We start from the raw sequence: 19,835 nt of genomic DNA on the forward strand, positions 1-19,835 counted from the left end.
ATTTTAAACCAATGCTTTTAGATTCTGGCTTGAAGTTTTTGAGCATCTTACACGCTTTCCTTCACATACTCCGAGGATTAATGTAAATTATGTACATTGTACTTTCGTGGAATTTCATTCAAAATGCAGTAACTTCCTCAGAGAAATTAGTAAGTGTTCCAGTGTCTGTCTTGTCCTCAGAAACTTTTTTTTTTTTTGTCAGACCAAATCATGTGTGTTCTGTTGTTGTCATTCACTGTACTTTTGAGAATTAATCACTCAATTCAGAACAGCATATGTAGTTGACCTTCATATTAAAAAAAAAAAACAAACACCACCAAGCTCAAGGTTAACTGTATTCACAATTTGGCAATCTGAACTTCTTGTCCTAATTTTAAGAGCCCCAAAATGAAAATTACATTTGCATATATAAGATCTGAATCTTGTTCATCTCATCTAAATTAAATATAAACTTGTACTGGAAGATCTCTGCAAGTGGTACAGAAAAAACCCCTCCAGGAATTATTTTCCTTGTGGGGCAGAGTAACTTTTCAGGAGGTTTTTAATAAATTTTCATTTTTTCCTTTTGCAAATGTAATAATGTTTATCAAGGCTTGGATGAATTTGGTACCTTGCAGACTTTTTTTCAAAAAGTTATCAAATAAGTGAAGTTAATTGATACATTCTTAGTCATGGAACCTGAAATTAATGCCCTCCTGTTCAATGGTGCTATCAAATATCTGTCCTATAACTTTAGCAAAATGTATATGTTTGAACAAAAATGAATTAATGCATGTGATGAAGAGTTTTAATCCTAGTCTTGTTTTTGCTTATGAATTTAGACATTGTAAGAAGTTCTGTTTAAGCTGATTTTTATTTTACTGTGTCTTTTGCAGTTCTTGCAGGAGCTTTTGCTATGTGAGTGCAAATATAAATCATGAACACAGGAACTGAAATTTCTCTTTACATATAACATGCTATATTTTTGTATTTTAACGGTGATCATCAGGGGGCTGGCAGATGGCTCTAGATCTGATGAGGCTAGTGAAGTGATACATCAGAAAGCAGGAGTGTTTCGAGTGATGTTTTCATAAGTAATAACTTAATTGGAGCAAATGAAGATTTTTTTATTATTTGTCAGGAGATTAAAAAACTCATCATGAACTTCAGTTAGTTTAGCTATATCTTCATTTAAAAGAACAGTAGCATCTCTTCTCAGATTTCCTTCAGATAATCTGAGTTACGCATTTCAGCAGTGGGAATTGTTTCTGAGATTTTGGCAGTGACAAAGTTCTGTGGTAGAAAGATACAGTTTTGTCTTTCCTGAACATTTGAGACAAAATATACTGGTCTGAGAAATGAAAAATTAGACTATTTGGACTAAAATCAAGTTTGCCTTTCTAGACTATTTGTTTTATTTCTAGCATTTACAACATTAGTATGTTTGTTTACCCTTTGAATTAAATTATTACTGGCTTAAGAACAGGAGTTCAGAAAGTTTATCAAAACAAGCACCACTTCCATGTAGAGGTTTATTGTACTGTGACAGGACTCTGAATGCTTAGACAGTGAGGGCTCTTAAAATAATACAAGTAAGGCAGGCTGAGACCTGAGTCTCAGGTAGTGGACAATTAAGGCTGGTTAAATTAATCTAAATAAATACATGTTTTGAGACTGCATTCCTTTACCATAGTAAGTTTTGTAATGTAAGTAGCTACTTGTTGATTGACTGACAAATAGCCTTTAGCTCCTGTGTGGTGATTACAAACATCAGATGGATCGAACTGTTCTCTGTTATGATGTGCTTGGTAAAATGTATTTTTGTTTAGTGATGCACTGAAGAAAAGCTTACGTTGACAGTAAGCAACTAATACTGTTACTTAAACAGGTACAGTTGTCTGTCAGAGGGGAGAGTTCATATAAAAGAATTTGGGTTTGTCTCAATTAGGACAATCCTGATAGGTGGTGTAGTATGGTTTTGTTTTGTTTTTTTTTAAGACAAAATAAGAAATAATATGAACTAAGAGGATCAGAATCTATGTTCTCAGTTGTATCTTTGGAAAATCTTTCCATTGGTAACTTTCATAAAAGCTGCACCCTAAAAGGATATTAGCATCAGATTTTTTTCTAAATTTCATTAGATGACAGGAACAGAAGTATAAAGACTTTTTTTTAATAATGACTAAATTTCTTTTCAAGGCTACAGAGAGATTTAGTTTTCTTTTATGATTGGTTTTCATGTTACTGGACACAAGTATAGTTCCTATATTGTGTGTCAGAAGCATAAAAAATGGGCACAGTTTAAAACTATTTTAAAGTAGAGCTTTATTATAAATTGCTTGTCTTCAGCTGAAGGAGATTTGCTTAAGTACTCTTTATGATGTGAATGTGTTTAGTCCTAGGAAACTGATACCTCAATTAAAAGCAAAATGGAAATGGACATATTAAAACCAAAAGTGATTATGCTGCAGACCCAGATTTCAGTTGTCTTGTGTTCTGTGGCTATTTGTCTTTTTTTTTTTTTTTTTTTTCCTTTTTTTTGCCCTTTAGAAAAACTCTTCTGTGTGGGGGGAAGTTAAATACATACTCAAATACTGAATGATGTGGATCATTTTGCAGCAGTCTTCATTTAAATGATCCTTTTTCTCTAATCTGTTCTTTAATGTGCTTTTTTTCCCCTGGAGCTGAAACATGATTTCCCTTTCCAGAGATCTGAGCAAGAGCAATTAAGCTATTTAAATTATCAGAGAAGAAATACGCGCTCAGTGTTTAAACACTAGTACTTTTTTTCTAAAGAATTTTAAACAAATGTGTTTTCAGCATCTCTGGAAATTGAGGCACACATGGAGATGTTTGGTTGGTTTACTTCCTTAATGATTAATAACTAGACTACCTGTTGTCTTGGTATATAGCTGGCTTAGAGTTGGTAAACAGAGAAGTATAAAAGTATAAAGATTATAGTGAGGAGGAAAATACGTGGTGGATATAGCCCGTGAGCATATCTGCTGAAGCTTGAGGAAAACCATCTTTCCATTTATATTAGGTTAATGTGGAAGGGTTGCATTCTTTTTCCTTACCTGGATAGTGTGGGTATGTGAAAGACTGGGCATTTTAATAACACCATTTATAATAATTCTGTTTTCTGAAACACCTATCTTAACGTTCAGGATATGTTAAAAAGACTGGTGTAGGACAACATACTTCATAATTTCTACACAACTCCTGTAGCTCATGAATTTCTATATCAATTTATCAGTAGGTCAGGTTTCTGTGCTACTGCCTTGAATGATTTTGAGAACTGTACGCTTTTCAGCTTCCAGACTTTCTTACACAGATGTCATATTAAGCTTTTTGCTGTTAAATTACATAGTGTAATTCTGTAGGTCATTTGTATCTAATTATATGGTTTCTCAGACTGTGATCTGTGAACTGATTTAAGAGTGTGGGATCAGAAGTTTTTAACCGTTGATAATAGGAGATGAATGCTTGCTTCCCCTGTCTCTTCTTCTCTTTTTTTCCTTCCCCCCCACCCCCCGCCCCGCACACCTATCTATTTTGTTGCCTGGGCGTTTTAGAAAGTCTATACCTAAGTATCCATTTCCAAAGGTGCAGTAGGTCATTTTAGAGCCTTAAGGTGACTTCAGTTTTCAGTGCTGTCAGTGCTGCCTTTTCGGGCTGATTTGACAGTCTAAATTGAGCTTCTTGTCTATGTTAGTTATCTTCTACTGGTTCTGTGCTCTGTTTCTTGTATTATATTTTTTTTTCCCCCCTGTTGCTGCTCATCCTTGTCTTTTATAACAGCTGGCTTATCAAGTGAGTAGGATGGATACATAAAGGAGGAGTTGCAGTGTCAGCTGTGAAAACTATCTGTTTTCTCTTATTTTTGAGTACTTGATTCTTTAGCACTATATAAATAATATCGCTTTGGTGTAGTCTCTTGATCTTGTGTGACAAAAGAGGCATTTAAAATGAGCTTGCTTGATGAAAAGAAAAGCCAGTGTCAGTACTCATGTTCTGTAAAAATGTTGTGAAACTAGGATATTGTGGCAATATACATTCAAATTTCATGTGGTATACAATATTAAATCTTTGATATTTTCAAAATTACACTGAGATAAAGTATAATCTGCTTTATTAACATACCATTCATGCAAGTATTGCTCCATCAAGTGGAAGCAGATATTTTTAAATTACATAAATACTTGCTGTCGTCTTAAATTTCAGTTTCTACATGGTGTATTTGTAGTGTCTGAAATGAAGAAAGCATTGAAATGCAGTACTTCTGCAGAGAGAAAAAAAATGAGCAAAAAAAATCCCCACTTTCTTAATAAGTAGGAATGAGGTGTTTTACTTGTTTTCCATGTTGTATGCATCAGTTGTTTTACATCATATTATTGGAAGAGAATTAAAAGATCCTTATGAAACTAGGTAAGTTGTGGGCACATAACTGAAAACAAAAATTACTGAGACTCCTAAATATTTTCAGCTGTCTTTAGAAATCAACATTTATGTGCTGCACATTGTATTTTTCTATGTTGACCTTTACTTTTATTAGAAAACATATTGTTCCTGGTAGTAAAACTGGATTTCTGTTAGAGTACGTCTCAAGGCAGAACCAGTATTTCCTTTGGTTTTATAATTTACCCAACTGAACTATCCTGAACTTTCTTACCAGGTAATTAAATGCAGTCTTGTTACCTCAACGCAGGAATCTTGATTGGCTCTAAAATGAGGTATGGACTAGAAAAAAATAAATGAGCAGAAAGTGATGAAACACAGTATAAGCAGAAAGGAACATGTACAAGGCCATTAAGACCCTGTTAGTCTGCATTCACAGATGATGCTTCTTAAATATATATGTAGCTTGTGGGTTTCTTTCAGGGATTTGTTCTAATGCTTTTAGAGTACTGATGTTTTTTTAATACCTTCAGAAGGTTTTTAAGTGAGGGAAGAGAATAAGAAATGCTGCTTAAATTCAGCATAAAAAAGCCACTGAAAAATCTCACTAGAGCCAGTGTTGCAAAAAAATTGAAGACTGACTTTCTACCTGTTAGATGTTTATCCTTGAATACGCATCTATGTACACTTTCACAAAATCATGTGGAAATACTTATTTTAATTACAGAAGAGCATGATGTAGGTATGCCTTATGGCTGTATCTAATAATTAGATGATGGAATCACCTAGGTAAAGTGGAAGAGGATGCTAGCAGTCATCATCAACTGATGTTTCCTGATGATGTAAGACTGATCAGCTTTGAAACCTTTCTGATACACGTGGAAACTACTGCTGATGTCATCCTGTCCTCTTTGCTTAAATAAAAAAAAAAGCCAATTTTGTCTAAACTGTGAAAAGAGTTACTATATTTGCCTCAGTGGTGTTTAAAAAAAAAAGGTAACTTTAGAGCTTTATTTTCAACCTAGTTTGTCTTGACTCTGTTTGGCTTATTTAATAAGAATTAATGTGTTTGACAAGGTGTGACTTTTTAAATAAGTTGTGAAAGTGAATCTTGATTTTGAGTAAAAATAATGGGGAAGGTACTTGCATATCTGGTATGAAAAACCACGTTGATTGATGTTTAAGGGGGGATTTACCGTCCCCTCCTACTGCCTCCCCCCCAAAATTCCAGAGGATGGAAGTGCTTTGTCATATTTAAATATGGCCTTTTTACAGAATGGATCTAGGAGTATTCTCTACATACAGGTTTTTTTTTCTTTTTCTTTTCTATTTCTGTTTATTTTTCAGGCATAGGACAAAGAAGCCTAAAACAGAAATTGATACTTTAGATAGTTCTGTTAGGTGCATCATTAGTATTGTGTGCGTTCTCTAAGGGTTTTGGTCCACAATGATTATATATGTGCTAATGTGGTTTTCAAGATTAAACTTCACGTGTTTTTATTTTTCAGTACTTCTGAGTTTCACCAGTTACGTGAACTTTTCATTAGATTTTTTAGTGGCAATAAGAGGGTGTTGTATCTTGTAAGTGCCATACAAAAACATGATTTTCAGAACTCATTGTCTGAAGAACTGTCGCCTTGCAGTTCTTTATTCAATGGTCAAGTTAGAGCGCACAAAAATTAGTAGATATACTGAGATTTTTATTACAGATAAAAAGGTGATTTTTGATCGATACTTTATTTTCTGCTAATGTGAATTTAGCCTTTTGAGATGAGAGTACAAAATCATGTGTGGTATGGGTATGACTACTACCAAAAAAAAAACCACAGAAAAATATTGTGAATAATTTTAAGGAAAAGTCATGACTTGATATTATTTATAGGAAGTGACAGAAGTAAATCTGTGCATCTGATTTTTCTGAGAAAACGAAGGAGGTTTTTCCAGTGTGACAGGATGGCGGGGGGGTGTGTGTTATTGTTTTGTTTTTTTTTTCCTTATTTAAAAGTTTGGATGATCACAAACTTAATTGTTAGAAAAGGAGCAAAGTAACCTATTATAACTAATGGAGAATTGACTGAAATAACAGCATGTTCTTAACTCATAAGTTCAATGTGCTGCTTTCCTGTCCAAGAAAAAATTTTACAAAAAGCTCTTTGCTCAAGTAGAAAAATAGATGCCTGGTTTCAGTCATGTAAAGTAAGAAAAAGTGATTCTTACATGTTCAGTCACAATCAAATGCTACTTAAATACCAGTAAATGTAGAATAAAGAGTAGGAACCTGGAGAGATTTTCAGGCTTCAGAAGATGTATCAGCAGCTAAAATACATACTGTTGGACTCTCAACCTAGCAGAGAAAAGCAAATTCAGTAGCTGCAATTTTAAAACATACAGACAAAAAGGAATAACTGTGAAGGTGATTAATCACGGCATTAAACTAGTAAGGGCAGTGATTTGGGAACGGGACATTCCCATTTCTTCAAATCTTCAGTACAAAATCTGGCAAGTAGTTACAATTAGGAAAGTGCGTATTCATCACATGGGGATTCTGCAGACTTGTGTTGCACAGAAGTTTAAATGAAATCATTGTCAGTCTTCTCGGGATTTGATACATACCCAACAGGTAGAAGCTGACTTGTGCTAGTTACAAAAGAAACTTTATCCTTACGCTTTTTCAAAAGGAAATAAAGACAGGCAAATAGACTCCAATTTTTACGTAGTTGTTAATCTACCTGTGTTATTTTTAAAGCTGATCAAAATAGTTTGGGTTTGTTGTTTTTGTTTTTGTTTTTTTTTTTTTTTTTTTTTTGTGGGGGGGGGGTTTTGTTGTTTTTTTTTTTAATTAAAAAGTCATATAGTAAGTTGAATTTTTATTGAGGGAGGGGATAACAAATGCAGACACAACAACAAAACTGTCTCCACTGTTGTGGTTTTTCTGTTTGTTTGTTTTGTTTTTTAAAAAGGTATATTAAAAGCTGATCTTTACAAACACTGTTTGATAAGAAGCTGCTGCCAAAGGTTATCTGTGAGACAAGTTGGGTTTCATCTTTCCGAGCAGGCTTTGTCATCTTTGAAAACTGAAGTCTTTAGATACGGAGCTAGGAGCAGTAGTTGGCAGGGCTCCAGAATGAATTCCAGTTCCCAAAATAGACACTTCCATAGCTTTTTATTTTGTTTTTCTGCTTAATTGTCTTCCGGTTAGTGTAATTGGAATTATAATAATTGTTTGTAGGTAATTTTTGTCTTTCCTACTTCCTATGAGTCTCAGTATGTTCTGTGGAACTTCGCTGAGCAAGGCTTGAATATTCAAATGTTCTTGAAACTCAGTTTGCTTTGATACAATTTGTTCAATTTAGATTTTTTTATGTTCTGTTCTGACAGGTTTTAGAATTGTATCTTCATCTTTATGTTGGAAAATAGGGGGATTTTATTTGCCTAGTAAAGTGAAACATCTATGGGTATTACTGTAGATCAAAAGAAACTTGTGTTTTAGTGATATTAAATAAAATTTTAGAGTATAGTGTAGTTTTGCTAGTCTTTTTCATTTACCTTTAATACCACTGTGTTGGATAAAGGAAGGCGCAAAATAACAAATTGACGAAACTGGAGGCTCAGGACAAGTACAGTAATGAAAGTACTAGGTTTAGTTCATGTTTAAAAATTAATTGGTTTTAGTGGGCATTTGATCTCACTTAATCTTACAGATTTTCATATGATGTTCCTTCTGCCTGAGTTACTATAGTAATACTGGCAAAATGACATACTGCTTAAGGGAATTTTCTCTCCAGTTTATATTTAAAAAACGTGACAATAGAGAGATGCTATAGAATTCTTCATATATTGTAATACTAAAATTATATCTGTGGGCTTAAAAAGCGTGTATGGTCTATGGAGCAGTTAGTGATGATTAACAGAAAAGTGACTGATTATCTCTCACTGGCTTTCTTATGTTAAACTGCCGCATAGTTAGTCACCAAAAATGGTTTTCATTTTTTCTTGTAACCAGTTGCCGTAGTTGCCACAGTGACATGTAACTGAAAGTGGGAGTGGAAGGCAGTCAAGAGGAGGAAGGAAGCTGTGAGATTGCTAATATGACAAGAACACATCTCTTATGTTGACAAAAATTATTATATGCATTTATCTAAAAGATAAGGAAACACAGGACTGAGCAACACTCAGCTTTCTCTGAATGCTTCTACCAGTGCATTGAGTATCACCCTTTGCAGGGTAGATTATCAGTGAGGAGAGGCTTAGTGTAGAGCAGCTGATAAATTACAGGTTCTCAGTAAAGCTGTTGTATATTAACTTTGATTTTAAATTAAATTACTTGAGTCTGTCTTACCCTTTCAAAATAAACCAGTTTCCTTTTCCTTTCCTCATCTTTCTGTTACCTTTGTAAATGCAGCGTATTTCTAATGCCATAATTTACACTTCAGCCTGAACTAAGTTTTCAGGCTGATAACTGCAGGTGCTATTTGAAAGATTCAGTTGAAAAGGGATCTTTCCCTTTTTCAAGACAAACGGGGAATTGTACAGTTACCTGTGTATCATGTTTGTAGTGCTTGTCAGTGTGTTACAGTTGTATACAAGTGGGGCTGGGGAAGGGAAGTAGTACTTGCAAAATGCTGTGACATCTGTGTAGTCTTGCAATGTAGCCCCCCCCCCCCCCCCCCAAGAAAAAAAAAGGCAACACAAAAACAAGAGGGAGTATGACTGATGGTGTGAAAACATTGAAAGGCTGCAGTGGCCATCAGCTTGAAACCCAGTGCTGCTTTTATGGGACCAGTTATATAACAGCAGCTACTGAATTTAATGGGAACACAGCCACTTTTTAAAGAATTTTCTAACTCTTTCAATGTACTTTCTTTATTTTAAATAACTGATAAGTTGAGAGAAAAACATCTTGTGAGCCACACAGAGCTGTACTTAAGGCCTCAGAACAGTGGCTCAAGCTGCAGCAAGTTAGTGTAAGAACTGTTCTACTTGGGGTTTAACTTGTGTTAATTGCTGAAATGTTCTGAGAGAAAAGTCTAGCACTTAACATGGTCCATTTCAGGATGCTCCTTGGGAATTTTGTCCTAACAGATTCTCTGTTCCGTGTGAAAACTGGACAGCAAGAACATTTCTTACCTCCCTGTTTGCTTTCTGTAGTCACTGTAGTTGTGGCTTTTTTTCCCCAGACACATCTAAAGTCAGTTGTGATAGAGCAGACTAACTCTGGTAGTATCTTCCAAATGTATGTTCCTACATTCTCTTCTTTGTGAGCTGTTTCCAGTAGTAATCTTGCACTTATTTGGCAATCTTAGCAGATATAAAAAATTGCCAAGTAATGAGATCGGTTTATTTTTTTGTGAAGAGAAAGCACAGGTTCATTTGATACACTTGTGTTTAATGTGCATTCTAAGTATCTTGATTTTTTTTTTTTTTTTTTCTTCTTCCAGTACATATTATGCTTGACTTGTCCTTAGAAATTAAAACACTACAGAAAGCTGTTCTTTCCTGATGTTTGTATACTTGGAAAAAGTTCTAGGATGGACAGATACCTTAGCAAAAAAAGCCTTTGCTGAGGTGTTTTGTGCAGTTGTGGGAGGTGACCTGAGTTCTGTAAGTTTTGGCTCTGCGTGGGGGATTTGTCAGTGTAGTGTAGCAGTTAATCCTGTCTTGTGCAAGTCAGATCCTGGATTGCAAAACTATAATGCTTTCAAATACCTCTCCCTTACCTGACTCAAATAAATATATGTATTTTTTACTATTCGATTTTTTTTTTTTTTTAATTGCATGTCTGTTGGAAAAAAAAAAGTAGCAAATAGAATATGCAGCAAACTCCTTTAAGACCTCAAAGAGTTCTGAAATTCTAGTTTGAAAATTTAGTTTCAACATCTACGAGTTTAATTGAAGCTCAGGTAGCAGAAAGGAACTTGTTCAAGACTGGTCATACCTATGTGCCTTATTTCATGCTTGTGTTCAGCTTCACTGCATGTGGGTGAGAACCTCTGTTCCAATATGATAGCACTGTCAAGGGTGGGAGCTTGAAAATCAATGCCCAGTCGGTGCTACTTCTAGGGTTCTGAAGCAGCAGACAAATTGTGTCTTACTTCGCTAAAACAGTTGTGTTGACTGTCAAAAGTCTAAGTGTTTCGGACAGTAAAAGTCTACTTGGGAGTATCTGACTAAGCAAAGGATGATCAAAGACCTGTGCTATAGTTAGGGGGTTCTTAGGGTCTAACAGCAGACATAACGTCCTTGTTATATCAGTAAGATCATAGAGTAGAGGTTCTGTAGGTATCCGCCATGCGAAGAACCTCTGACCTCTCTATTTTGAGAAATTAAGGGGTGATTTGTGATATATTACCACTACCAAAGTCTGGTGTCTAAATGAAATGTGAGCAGCCAGTATTTGGTTTTATTTAGAGGGAAGGCAGACAGGAGTAAATTCCTGCGCCTTGTTAGGTAGTTTCTGCACTCCAAATTACCTTCTGTTTATTTGTATTTTGGAAGTTGGAGAATACCCTCTGTGAACATCTTTGCTATGCTTATTTTAGCACTTTACTATTATGTATGAATAGAATGGTTTGTTATGTGAATTGGCGAATGTACTTAAAGCTGTAATTAAGCATGTTTGCATAGTCTTGCCACATCTGATGGGCATGAAGCCAAGGTACTTTTCTTCATGTTAAGTTGTGATTCTCTGATGTTTACAAATAGGTATATATTTGACTGTGCTTTTTTTGACCCTGTTCAGTAGGTTTTGCTGTTTCCAAGGGAGAGATGGGAAAGTAATTACTTGATTTTGATTTAATTCAGTAATTAATTGTAATTCTGTTGTGCTTGAAATTTAACATGGTCACATCAAGGTCTGTTCAGCAATGAGTAAATCTTTGTGGAACCTGCCTCTGCCTTTCAGTGAAAGACTTGTAAGACAGTCCTAAGTCCATCGGCAGACTTTCTAAACTTTAAGTTAAGCTAAAATTTTTCAAGAATGTCTAACTGGCTTAGTTATTAATTGAAAAATGGTATCACTGAAGAACCAAAGGACACAATGGCACTGTATTTTGAAGAAAACTGGTGTTTGCTCTGCCTGTGATGAGCCATCCCTGTGATGACTGAAAGCTCTGTAGCTGGTTAACATAGGACTGAGTAGACCTGTTGCACCTTACCCTCTGCAGAAAAAAACAGGAATAGATGACCTTTGATGAACTCTGGGTAGACTCACCTGTATGTCTGTCTGAAAAATACCATTCAAGTTTCCCAGCTATTCTTAAAAATCATTTTACCCAAGATTTATTTATAGCTTTACATTTTGTTTAGATATTTGATTACTTTTTTTCTCTCATATGAGAAACTGATTTATTCCTAATATTAAAAGGGAAAAAATGGAAAAATACTAATATGTGTATACATCCACGATTTTTATTTAAACACCTCATAGTAGTGCTCTATAAATCAGACATTTATTGAATTTAATTTTGTCTATTTTGGTATTAAATTTTACTGGAGAATCTGATAAACTTATTACTACCCATTGTAGAGTTTTGTTATGGGTAGTAATATATTGAGTGAAGAATTAACAGATTTCTGTTTATTAATATTGTCCTTTCTGTAACTCTGTTTTATGTCCAGCTCCGGGAAATCCTTTTCTTCTCACCCCTGCTCCAAATGAATGAACAATCCCCTAAGAATACAGGTGGTTGGTGACTTGGGGCATCTTGTGTTAGTTTTGCAAGGGCTGCCACCAATTACAAATCCTTGCAATATCTTACAAAACCAAAACTGTTTAATTCTACAACCACTAACTTTTTTTTTGTCATTTTTTTTCTGTGATTTCAAGATGCAGATTTGATGGTTTGTTTCAGATAAACTCTTTGAATGTAAGTTTTGGGAAGTTGGTGTAATGTGTGAGACATGGACATTTTAACATGTCATTATTTAAAAAAGAGGAGTCAAGGTTGTTATGTGTGATGTTCCTATAGCACTTTCTTAGAGTATTTCTAAATATAGTATATGTAAACAGTAATTACATCTCAAAAAACAAGTTTGGAGAAAATACTGTTTATTTAATCAAGATATTTTGATTCACTGTGTCATCCTCTCTTGCATCTTTTCAGTGTGGATATTTTCATTGTATTTGTGGGGTAAAATCATAAGTGTTCTTCTGGTTTACATTTTTTGTTCACATGATTTACTGAAATTTAATATTAGTAGATGAGTAATACAAGCTATTTGTTGCATGTTTTTATGTAAAAAGTTTGGAGATATATTGCCTGTAAAATAAACTACTAATTCTGTGTGAAGATGGCAACAAAGGACCTGAAAACTTATGTAGGGATTTAGAGCTTTATTTCTGATTTTATTTTCAATAGGAAAAAAAAAATTATTCTGAAATGCACATAAAGCTTTATTCTCAACCCTAATCGGGGATTGATCGTGAGATAATGATCATAAATAAATTAATACCCGTTAGCTTTATAAAGTACCCTGACGTATTTGGTAGAAACTGCAATATCAAGCAGATGTATTTGATTGTAATCTACCACTCAGAAATGATTTTACTTAAAGGGATATCGTTGAAGGAAATAATGAGTTTGGTGATCACTGCTGTTGTTATGTTATACATTTATATATATATATGATATTTAGCTTCCATAGACCAATACATTTTATGCTTTGCTGTGAAAAATACAATATCAGTTTTTCCATATTTTAGATTAAATAAGATTATGAATCAGGTGGCCATTCAGCGGAAGAAGCAGTTTGTTGAACGAGTGCACAGTTACTGGTTGCTTAAAAGACTGTCTAGGAATGGTGTTCCTCTGTTGAGAAGGCTGCAGTCCAGTTTACAGTCACAAAGAAACACACAACAGGTATGTGACACACTTTTTACTTAAAGAAAAATCTATTTTATAGAATAAAAAAATTAACCAGGAAACATAGCATGGCATGAAAACTTATTCAGAACTGAGTAAATTCTTTTCCTTCTTAAGTAATATGACCTATATTAGAAATTGGGCATTATCTAATCCTTTTTAATTTGTGAGATAGGAAAAAAAATATTTGTATGGGTTTTTATTTTGTTTTGCTGAAATGTTTTACAAAAATACTGTCACCAAAACTATCCTAATACCTTTGTTCTTTGACTAGTATTGTGATTTTTTGGAACTCATTCCCCAGTGTGCTATGAGTTAGTAAGACAAAAAATAAATTTTATTTTAAACTTATCAAAAGATGTAAAGCAAATGTTGTCTTTGCTTATAGCTGAGAAAACCAGACATTTTTACAGAGTAAAGGTTAGACATGCTTGTTTATAGTTTTTGTATTCAGTTCCGTATTGCCCACATCACTGAGGAGTAACAGAACAAAGAGTGAGTGGTTGAAGTTCAAAGACCTGTTTCAGCTTTCATTTTCACTTTTAACAAAGTTAAGTGGGATGGTAGACGAGCATAAATTTATGTTGATATTTTGTTCAAGTAAAACTCATCCTAGCCAAAGTACGTCTAGGTTGGTTAAAGTTGTACACATTTACCAGTCAGAACTGCGGAAAACCAGAAGAAGTCACTCCAGATGTGTATCCAATTCAGAAAGCTTTCCATTTTTGTAATATAAACAGCTCTTCAGTGACATTAGAAATTTTGGGAGGTCTTTTACCGTTTTGGTTTCAAGTCACTGAGTGTCTTTGAAAATAATTAAAACTTTTTTTTCTGAAATCTGTGTATGGATCCTTGTGCGTAGACCTTGAAATGTTGTGAAGCATCATTCTTACTGCATCTCAGTTACTTTTTTTAATTGAACTGAAAAAATAGTTGGCTGTGTTCTTTTCATTCTCCAGGTGTTTGACTTCCAGTGGAGTTGTTCCTGTAAAATAGCCTCTAGAATTTAATGCATTTTATAATCATTTACTTGTATTAAGTTGTGATTTCCCTCCCTCCCCCCCCCCCCCCCAAAGCTTAACTATTATTTTTCTTTGGATTGCATTGCTGTTTTGCTGATGAAGCCATTAATTGATACAGTCATAAAAATACCATAGTTGACACTGCTTTCTAATTATTTGATCTGTAATTTTTGTGGGTATTTCTTTTCTTACTTTTTTATGAAAAAAAAACCTGATTAATAATTCCCAGAACAATTGTGGTTGGAAAGGACCTCTGGAGGTCATCTGGTCCAACCCCCCTGCTCAAGCAGGGTTACCTAAAGCAGGTTGCCCAGAGCCAGGTCCAGACAGCTTTTGTATACTTCCAAGGATGGAGACTCCACAGCCACCCTGGGCAACCTGTGCTGGTACTCGGTCACCTTCACAGTAAAAAAAGTGTTTCCTGATCTTTAGACAGACTCTTCTGTTTTTCACTTTGTGCCCATTGCCTCTTCTCCTGTCACTGGGCACCACTGAAGGGAGCCTGGCTCGGCCTTCCCAGGCGGAACAGTCCCAGCTCTTGCAGCCTTCCCTCATAGTTGAGATGCTCAGATTCTTTTTTATGTGGAACTTAGGTGGATTCCTTTTAAGTGGAATTAACTTTGAATAAATTGGCCACTTGTTCATGTTTCTTTCATTGCTTCTGTATTAGTCCATTTTAATACTATATTTTGGATTCTAACTTCTCTAAAGTATTTTGTAGTCTACTTTTAATCTTCGATTAATCTTGTAATTCTGTATGAGAAGTTTCTATTCTGAAGAGTGGTGTCTTGCAGTTACTTAATAATAACTGAAATTAATTTATTCAGATAGTAGACTTTTTTTTAAATTGAGTCCTTAAAAATAATAAAATCGAGTACAAAAGTCTGGGGCTCCTGTAGCAGTGTAGACCTAGACTACAGGTAGTATCTGAAAAAATTACACTTGCTAGTTGGTAGTTGGGAAGTACTTTTCATATTGAGATGGCATGATGAGACTATATTTCTAAATATTTAAATACTAAGTACCAAAAAAACCTGATTCTTATAATTGATGTTTGATTATAATAAAATAAGCCTTAGACAGGAGCTGTTTAAAATCCCTTTGCCTGTTTTCACTCCTTTAAAAACACTATTTCTTTCTTTTCTTTTCTAATTTCAGAACTATACATGATTCTTAAGTAATCAAATAATGAAAATATTTTCTACATTAATTGGAAACTGTATTGATTTATTAAAAATTGAGGCACTTCAGAGAATTTCAATTATAAGTTTTTAAGAATAAACTTTTTCTTTTGAAAAGAAAAAGCAAGTTTCAAGCAAAGCTGAGTAATTAATGATTCTGTTGATGTAAACTAATGTGTAGGTCATGCTTTTCAGTGAGTAGCAAGTGTCCTGTGTATGACATTGTGTCTTTTCCATAGCATCTTCAATATGTATTTATAATACCTGTTGAAGTAGTCATAAATGCAAAACATTTGATGCATTAGTCATCTTCGTTTCTTCAAGTATAAGCCAAACCATAATGAAGACTTTAGTAAACAGCTGTGACATAGCTGTTGTGAGAACGCCTCAGAATTTCTGGTACATAGATGATTATTTTGGTCTAGATGGGAAAATTCTTTTTTCCTTCTTTGGTGTGAGGGGTCAGAATATCAAAAAACCTAAATAGGTTTTCAGTCAATCAGAGAAACATACACTGACGTAATACAGATTCAGAGGATTTTTTTTTTTTTTTTTTTTAATTTCAACTGAAAAGAAATATTAAGATGAGGAACCAAAACCCTGAAAGTGGTTTCAAGATACCTAGTGAAAGGTGGTTTTGATCTCTCTCTGATGTTTGTTTACTAGAACAAATTTGGCAGAGGGGGGAGCATTCATGGTTTAGAATCACTTCCTAATGAATGTGTTACAGAGGTCAGTTATGATAGATGCCTTTGAAGGTGATGTTATATCAACTAACACAGTTCTAAACAAGTCAAGAAGATCTTGGCTTATGTACTACCTCACCATCTGCAGGGACAAGGAACTGTCTGAAAGAATGGTTTATACTGTCACTCCCCTCTTTCCACCTAGAAATTCAGGATAGGTATTGGAAATATGCTAATTTCTGTACTTAATGATTGAATGAAAATAAGGCATGAAATTTAAGTGTAGTAGCTTGTTGCTGCTGTAGTGAGGTTGGTTTAAAACTGCTGTTCAGAGAAACAAAGGTGCTGGTGAGTAAGGTCATACCTGCACTGAAGATTTCAGTAAGAAGACAAGTTGAAACTGCTAAATGTTTTTGACTGATTGGCATAAAAGCGCCAGCAGAGAGTCTTAATAAAACTAATTGCATTGATCAAGATCCAGTTTCATCACTGTAATTCTATTTCTGTTTAGCTCATATTAAGTTACAGTCCCTTTAGGGAGTGAAGCTGTCCCCATGTATTCACATCTACCGTAAGGAGTGATCTGCTGGTATGCTGACAGTATTCCTGCTAGTATGCAGAGACTGGTAACATACTGTGGGAATTGGAGCTGAAGACAAGTTCTCAGCTGATGGATGTCCTGTGTGTCAACTTAGAAGTGTTTAGTGCTTCCCTCAATATTAATTAATATGTCAGTTATAGCTTTTCTAGATAACATTTCGTGTTCAGCAAGAACTGAGTCCATCAGAAAATACCACAGAGTTTCTTTCTAAATTTTTCTTGTGTCATCAGCCAGAAGAAACTTTATGGTTTTCTTACAGAAAGACTGATTTGGAAGAACTCTTTATTAGGAAGTTAATAGAAACTTTCCTTTTCAGAAAGCTTTTGAAAGCTACAAATCTTGAAAGGAACTATTTTTATCCAAGTTTTTACTAGTTAGATACCGGAAACCAGAGCATCATGCTATTTTCATCTTGCCTGGATCTTTTAATCTAAAGTATATGTTGTATGTTGGGTAGTAAATAAGTTAGGGTAAAGAGGGTTTATCTCAGCTATTATAACTGTGTTTGCCAACATTACTTTGCATAAATGTGTTAAATTGGAGGCTTGCTATTAATTCCCAAGCCAGAGTGATGTTCAAGAAGGGAGTGTATATGTGCACACAAAGATTCAGGTAAGGTGTTTGTGATACTTTGGGTCACATCTGAAGATTTACACCTACCTGCCTATTTTATGGAATGACATTGGTCAAATAAGTGATTCAACTGAAAGAATTTTTTTTTTTTTTTTTTTTTGAAAAAGTGCAACTGCACCATCAGATTTAGCCAATTACTTACCCCTCTAATGAAATACACCCAAGACCTGGTGTAACAAAGTAACTTTTTTTTTTTTCCTTGATATATTTACCTTTGCTGACCCACCCTAAACTAGTATGGTTTTGTTGACTCTAGTTTTCAGAAGGATCAGTTCCTCAGTTTCATTAACTATGCAATTACATATAGCATAAGAGCAGACTCTAAATGGCTTCAAGCAAAGGGAGGACAAGCCTTCCACTTTCAGCAATAGCTACAACTTAATTTTGGACCTGAAAAGCAGTAAAACTATTAAAAAATTGTATAGCTATGTCAGTTAACAGTTAAGTTGCTTTTCCACACATGGGATCAGTACTCAGAGATGAAGGGGTGTAGGATATCAGCAGTTAGTGGCAGTGTAGACTTTCTAATTCAGTGAGTCCCTGAGAATTTTAAGGAATTGAAAATGCGTGTATTAATATTCTGTCAAAATTTACTTTGAACTACTCTGACTCTCAACAGCTAAATTGTTGTGTCTACGTCAAGACTTCACTCCTTAAAAGAAATAACTGTCTGTAGTAATAGTCATTATGAAAGGGAACTAAAGGTTTCTAGCTACAGTTTTTCGGTGTTTGTTGTTTTTTTTTTTTTTGAAAAGAGGAACAAACTGTTGTTTCCAGATTGATATATTGTAATACAGAGAGTTGATAGTTAAGGATTTTCAACTTCAGGAAGTCAGAGATTCGATTAAAACTAACTTCATAGCTTTCACAGGAACGTGCGTTTACTTTTACAAAGTGTGTAAAGTAATAAAATACAATGCAAATCATAGAATCATAGCACTCACAAACTATTAGATATTTTTTTAAAGTGCCAGTTTTTGCAATTCTATTTTTAGAACCTTCTGTCTGAAAAATTGCACAAGCTTCCTTTAGAGGACCTGTGATATTTATAAATTATCCTTCTGTTAAGGAGGTTTTTGCTTGGAGTGGAACAATTTAAGATGCTGGTTATTCATCTGCTTAGTCAGTTTTCTTTATTCCTGTCTTCTCTTTTTTTATATAATTTATGGAATTTGTTGAGTTTTTTCTTTTAGTTTTTAAGAAAAATCCACATGATGATTATTTATCAAGTAAATATTGCATTATGCTAGTTACAGCAAGCATACAAAGCTTTGGATCTCTTTCTGAGACTATTTTATAAAATAATCATTTAAAATGTAGTCATTATCCAAAGCAGATATTTCTTTCATGTGCTTGGTACTAATATCAGGACTTCTACTCTTTTATGGCCTTCTTTCTGGTAAATTACTAATACCATCTGAATAGTACAGGTAATATCCTCCTTTTTCGTATGAAAAATAGTAGAAGCAAACATGAAAGGCTCTTTTTTTCTGTATATACAAATCAAACTAAATACTGCAAGTGTTTAAACACTACTTCTTCCTAAAAATGTGTGAATTAAATTATTATATCCATTCACTGAAAGGTTGTATTACTGCATTAGCTGTTTGCAGTACCATTTGAAGTTACTGTATTATTCAACAAACTGCTTTTCATTTCCTGTCCTCAGAAGTCATCATGATTTTGTTCTGTTACAATGTGTCCTAATTCTTTTGGGTGTGGGGGAGGTAGACTGTGTTGAGCACAACAAAAATTTGTGTCTCTCAGGATTGAGTTTCTGAAGAAGCTGACGATGTTCACCTGGTTTGGATTTTGATGTGAAGATACAGAATATTATTTTGCAGCTTGTTATACTGCTAGGTTGCTGTTCGTTGTATTACTTTTTCTGATGGAAATGGCCTTCATCATAGAATTGCTTTCCAGGTTATAGATGTTGTTTTCAGCTCGATGTTTGAGAAGTTCTAGAAGGTACCCCAACCAGAGGTTTTCTTTTGTTGCAGTATGAAGCTTGTGACCAAGCACTGTAACTGTAAGGCAGTAGTTTCTCCTTTTATGTGAATATGTTCTGTAATTGCATAAAACTACTTTATAAAAAGAGGTTAGTGTTTTTCATTTAATGAAAATCTTTTGATTCTTTTCTTAGAGAGAAGATGATGAAGAAATGCAAGCCTTAAAAGAAAAACTGAAGTACTGGCAAAGGCTGCGCCATGATCTTGAAAGAGCCCGTTTGTTGATTGAACTTATACGTAAGCGTGAAAAATTAAAAAGAGAACAGGTAAATGGAGTTCCTTTTAATTTGGTGAAACTTTTCTGAAGGAAAAACAATTTAACTATTCTCACACAGTTTTTGCAATAGAAAGGCTACAGTGTTTGTCTTTTAATCCTCATATAGGATCAGGAAACCTAGATGCATGCACACAGTCATGCAAACTGTTTAAAATATATGAAATTATCATGGAATGGTTTGGGTTGGA

At 34.4% G+C, this 19,835-nt stretch overlaps 1 protein-coding gene across 8 annotated transcripts in view; it reads left to right on the plus strand.

The window, feature by feature from the left end:
* The window catches only part of BRD1 (bromodomain containing 1), a 72,538-nt gene that overhangs the window by 17,188 nt on the left and 35,515 nt on the right, over positions 1-19,835 (plus strand). For all 8 annotated transcript variants that reach the window (XR_004409774.2, XM_033011428.2, XM_033011423.2 and 5 more), the window contains 2 exons: positions 13,079-13,235; positions 19,505-19,636. Coding sequence is in view for 7 of the 8 variants with exons in the window: in XM_033011428.2 (XP_032867319.1) it covers positions 13,079-13,235; positions 19,505-19,636 (289 nt within the window). In the remaining variant the exon portion in view is untranslated. The remainder of the gene's footprint in view (positions 1-13,078; positions 13,236-19,504; positions 19,637-19,835) is intronic.

The sequence above is a fragment of the Tyto alba genome, unplaced genomic scaffold, assembly GCF_018691265.1.
Source record: "Tyto alba isolate M040663 unplaced genomic scaffold, T.alba_DEE_v4.0 Super-Scaffold_2, whole genome shotgun sequence".
Classification (NCBI taxonomy): Eukaryota; Metazoa; Chordata; class Aves; order Strigiformes; family Tytonidae; genus Tyto; species Tyto alba.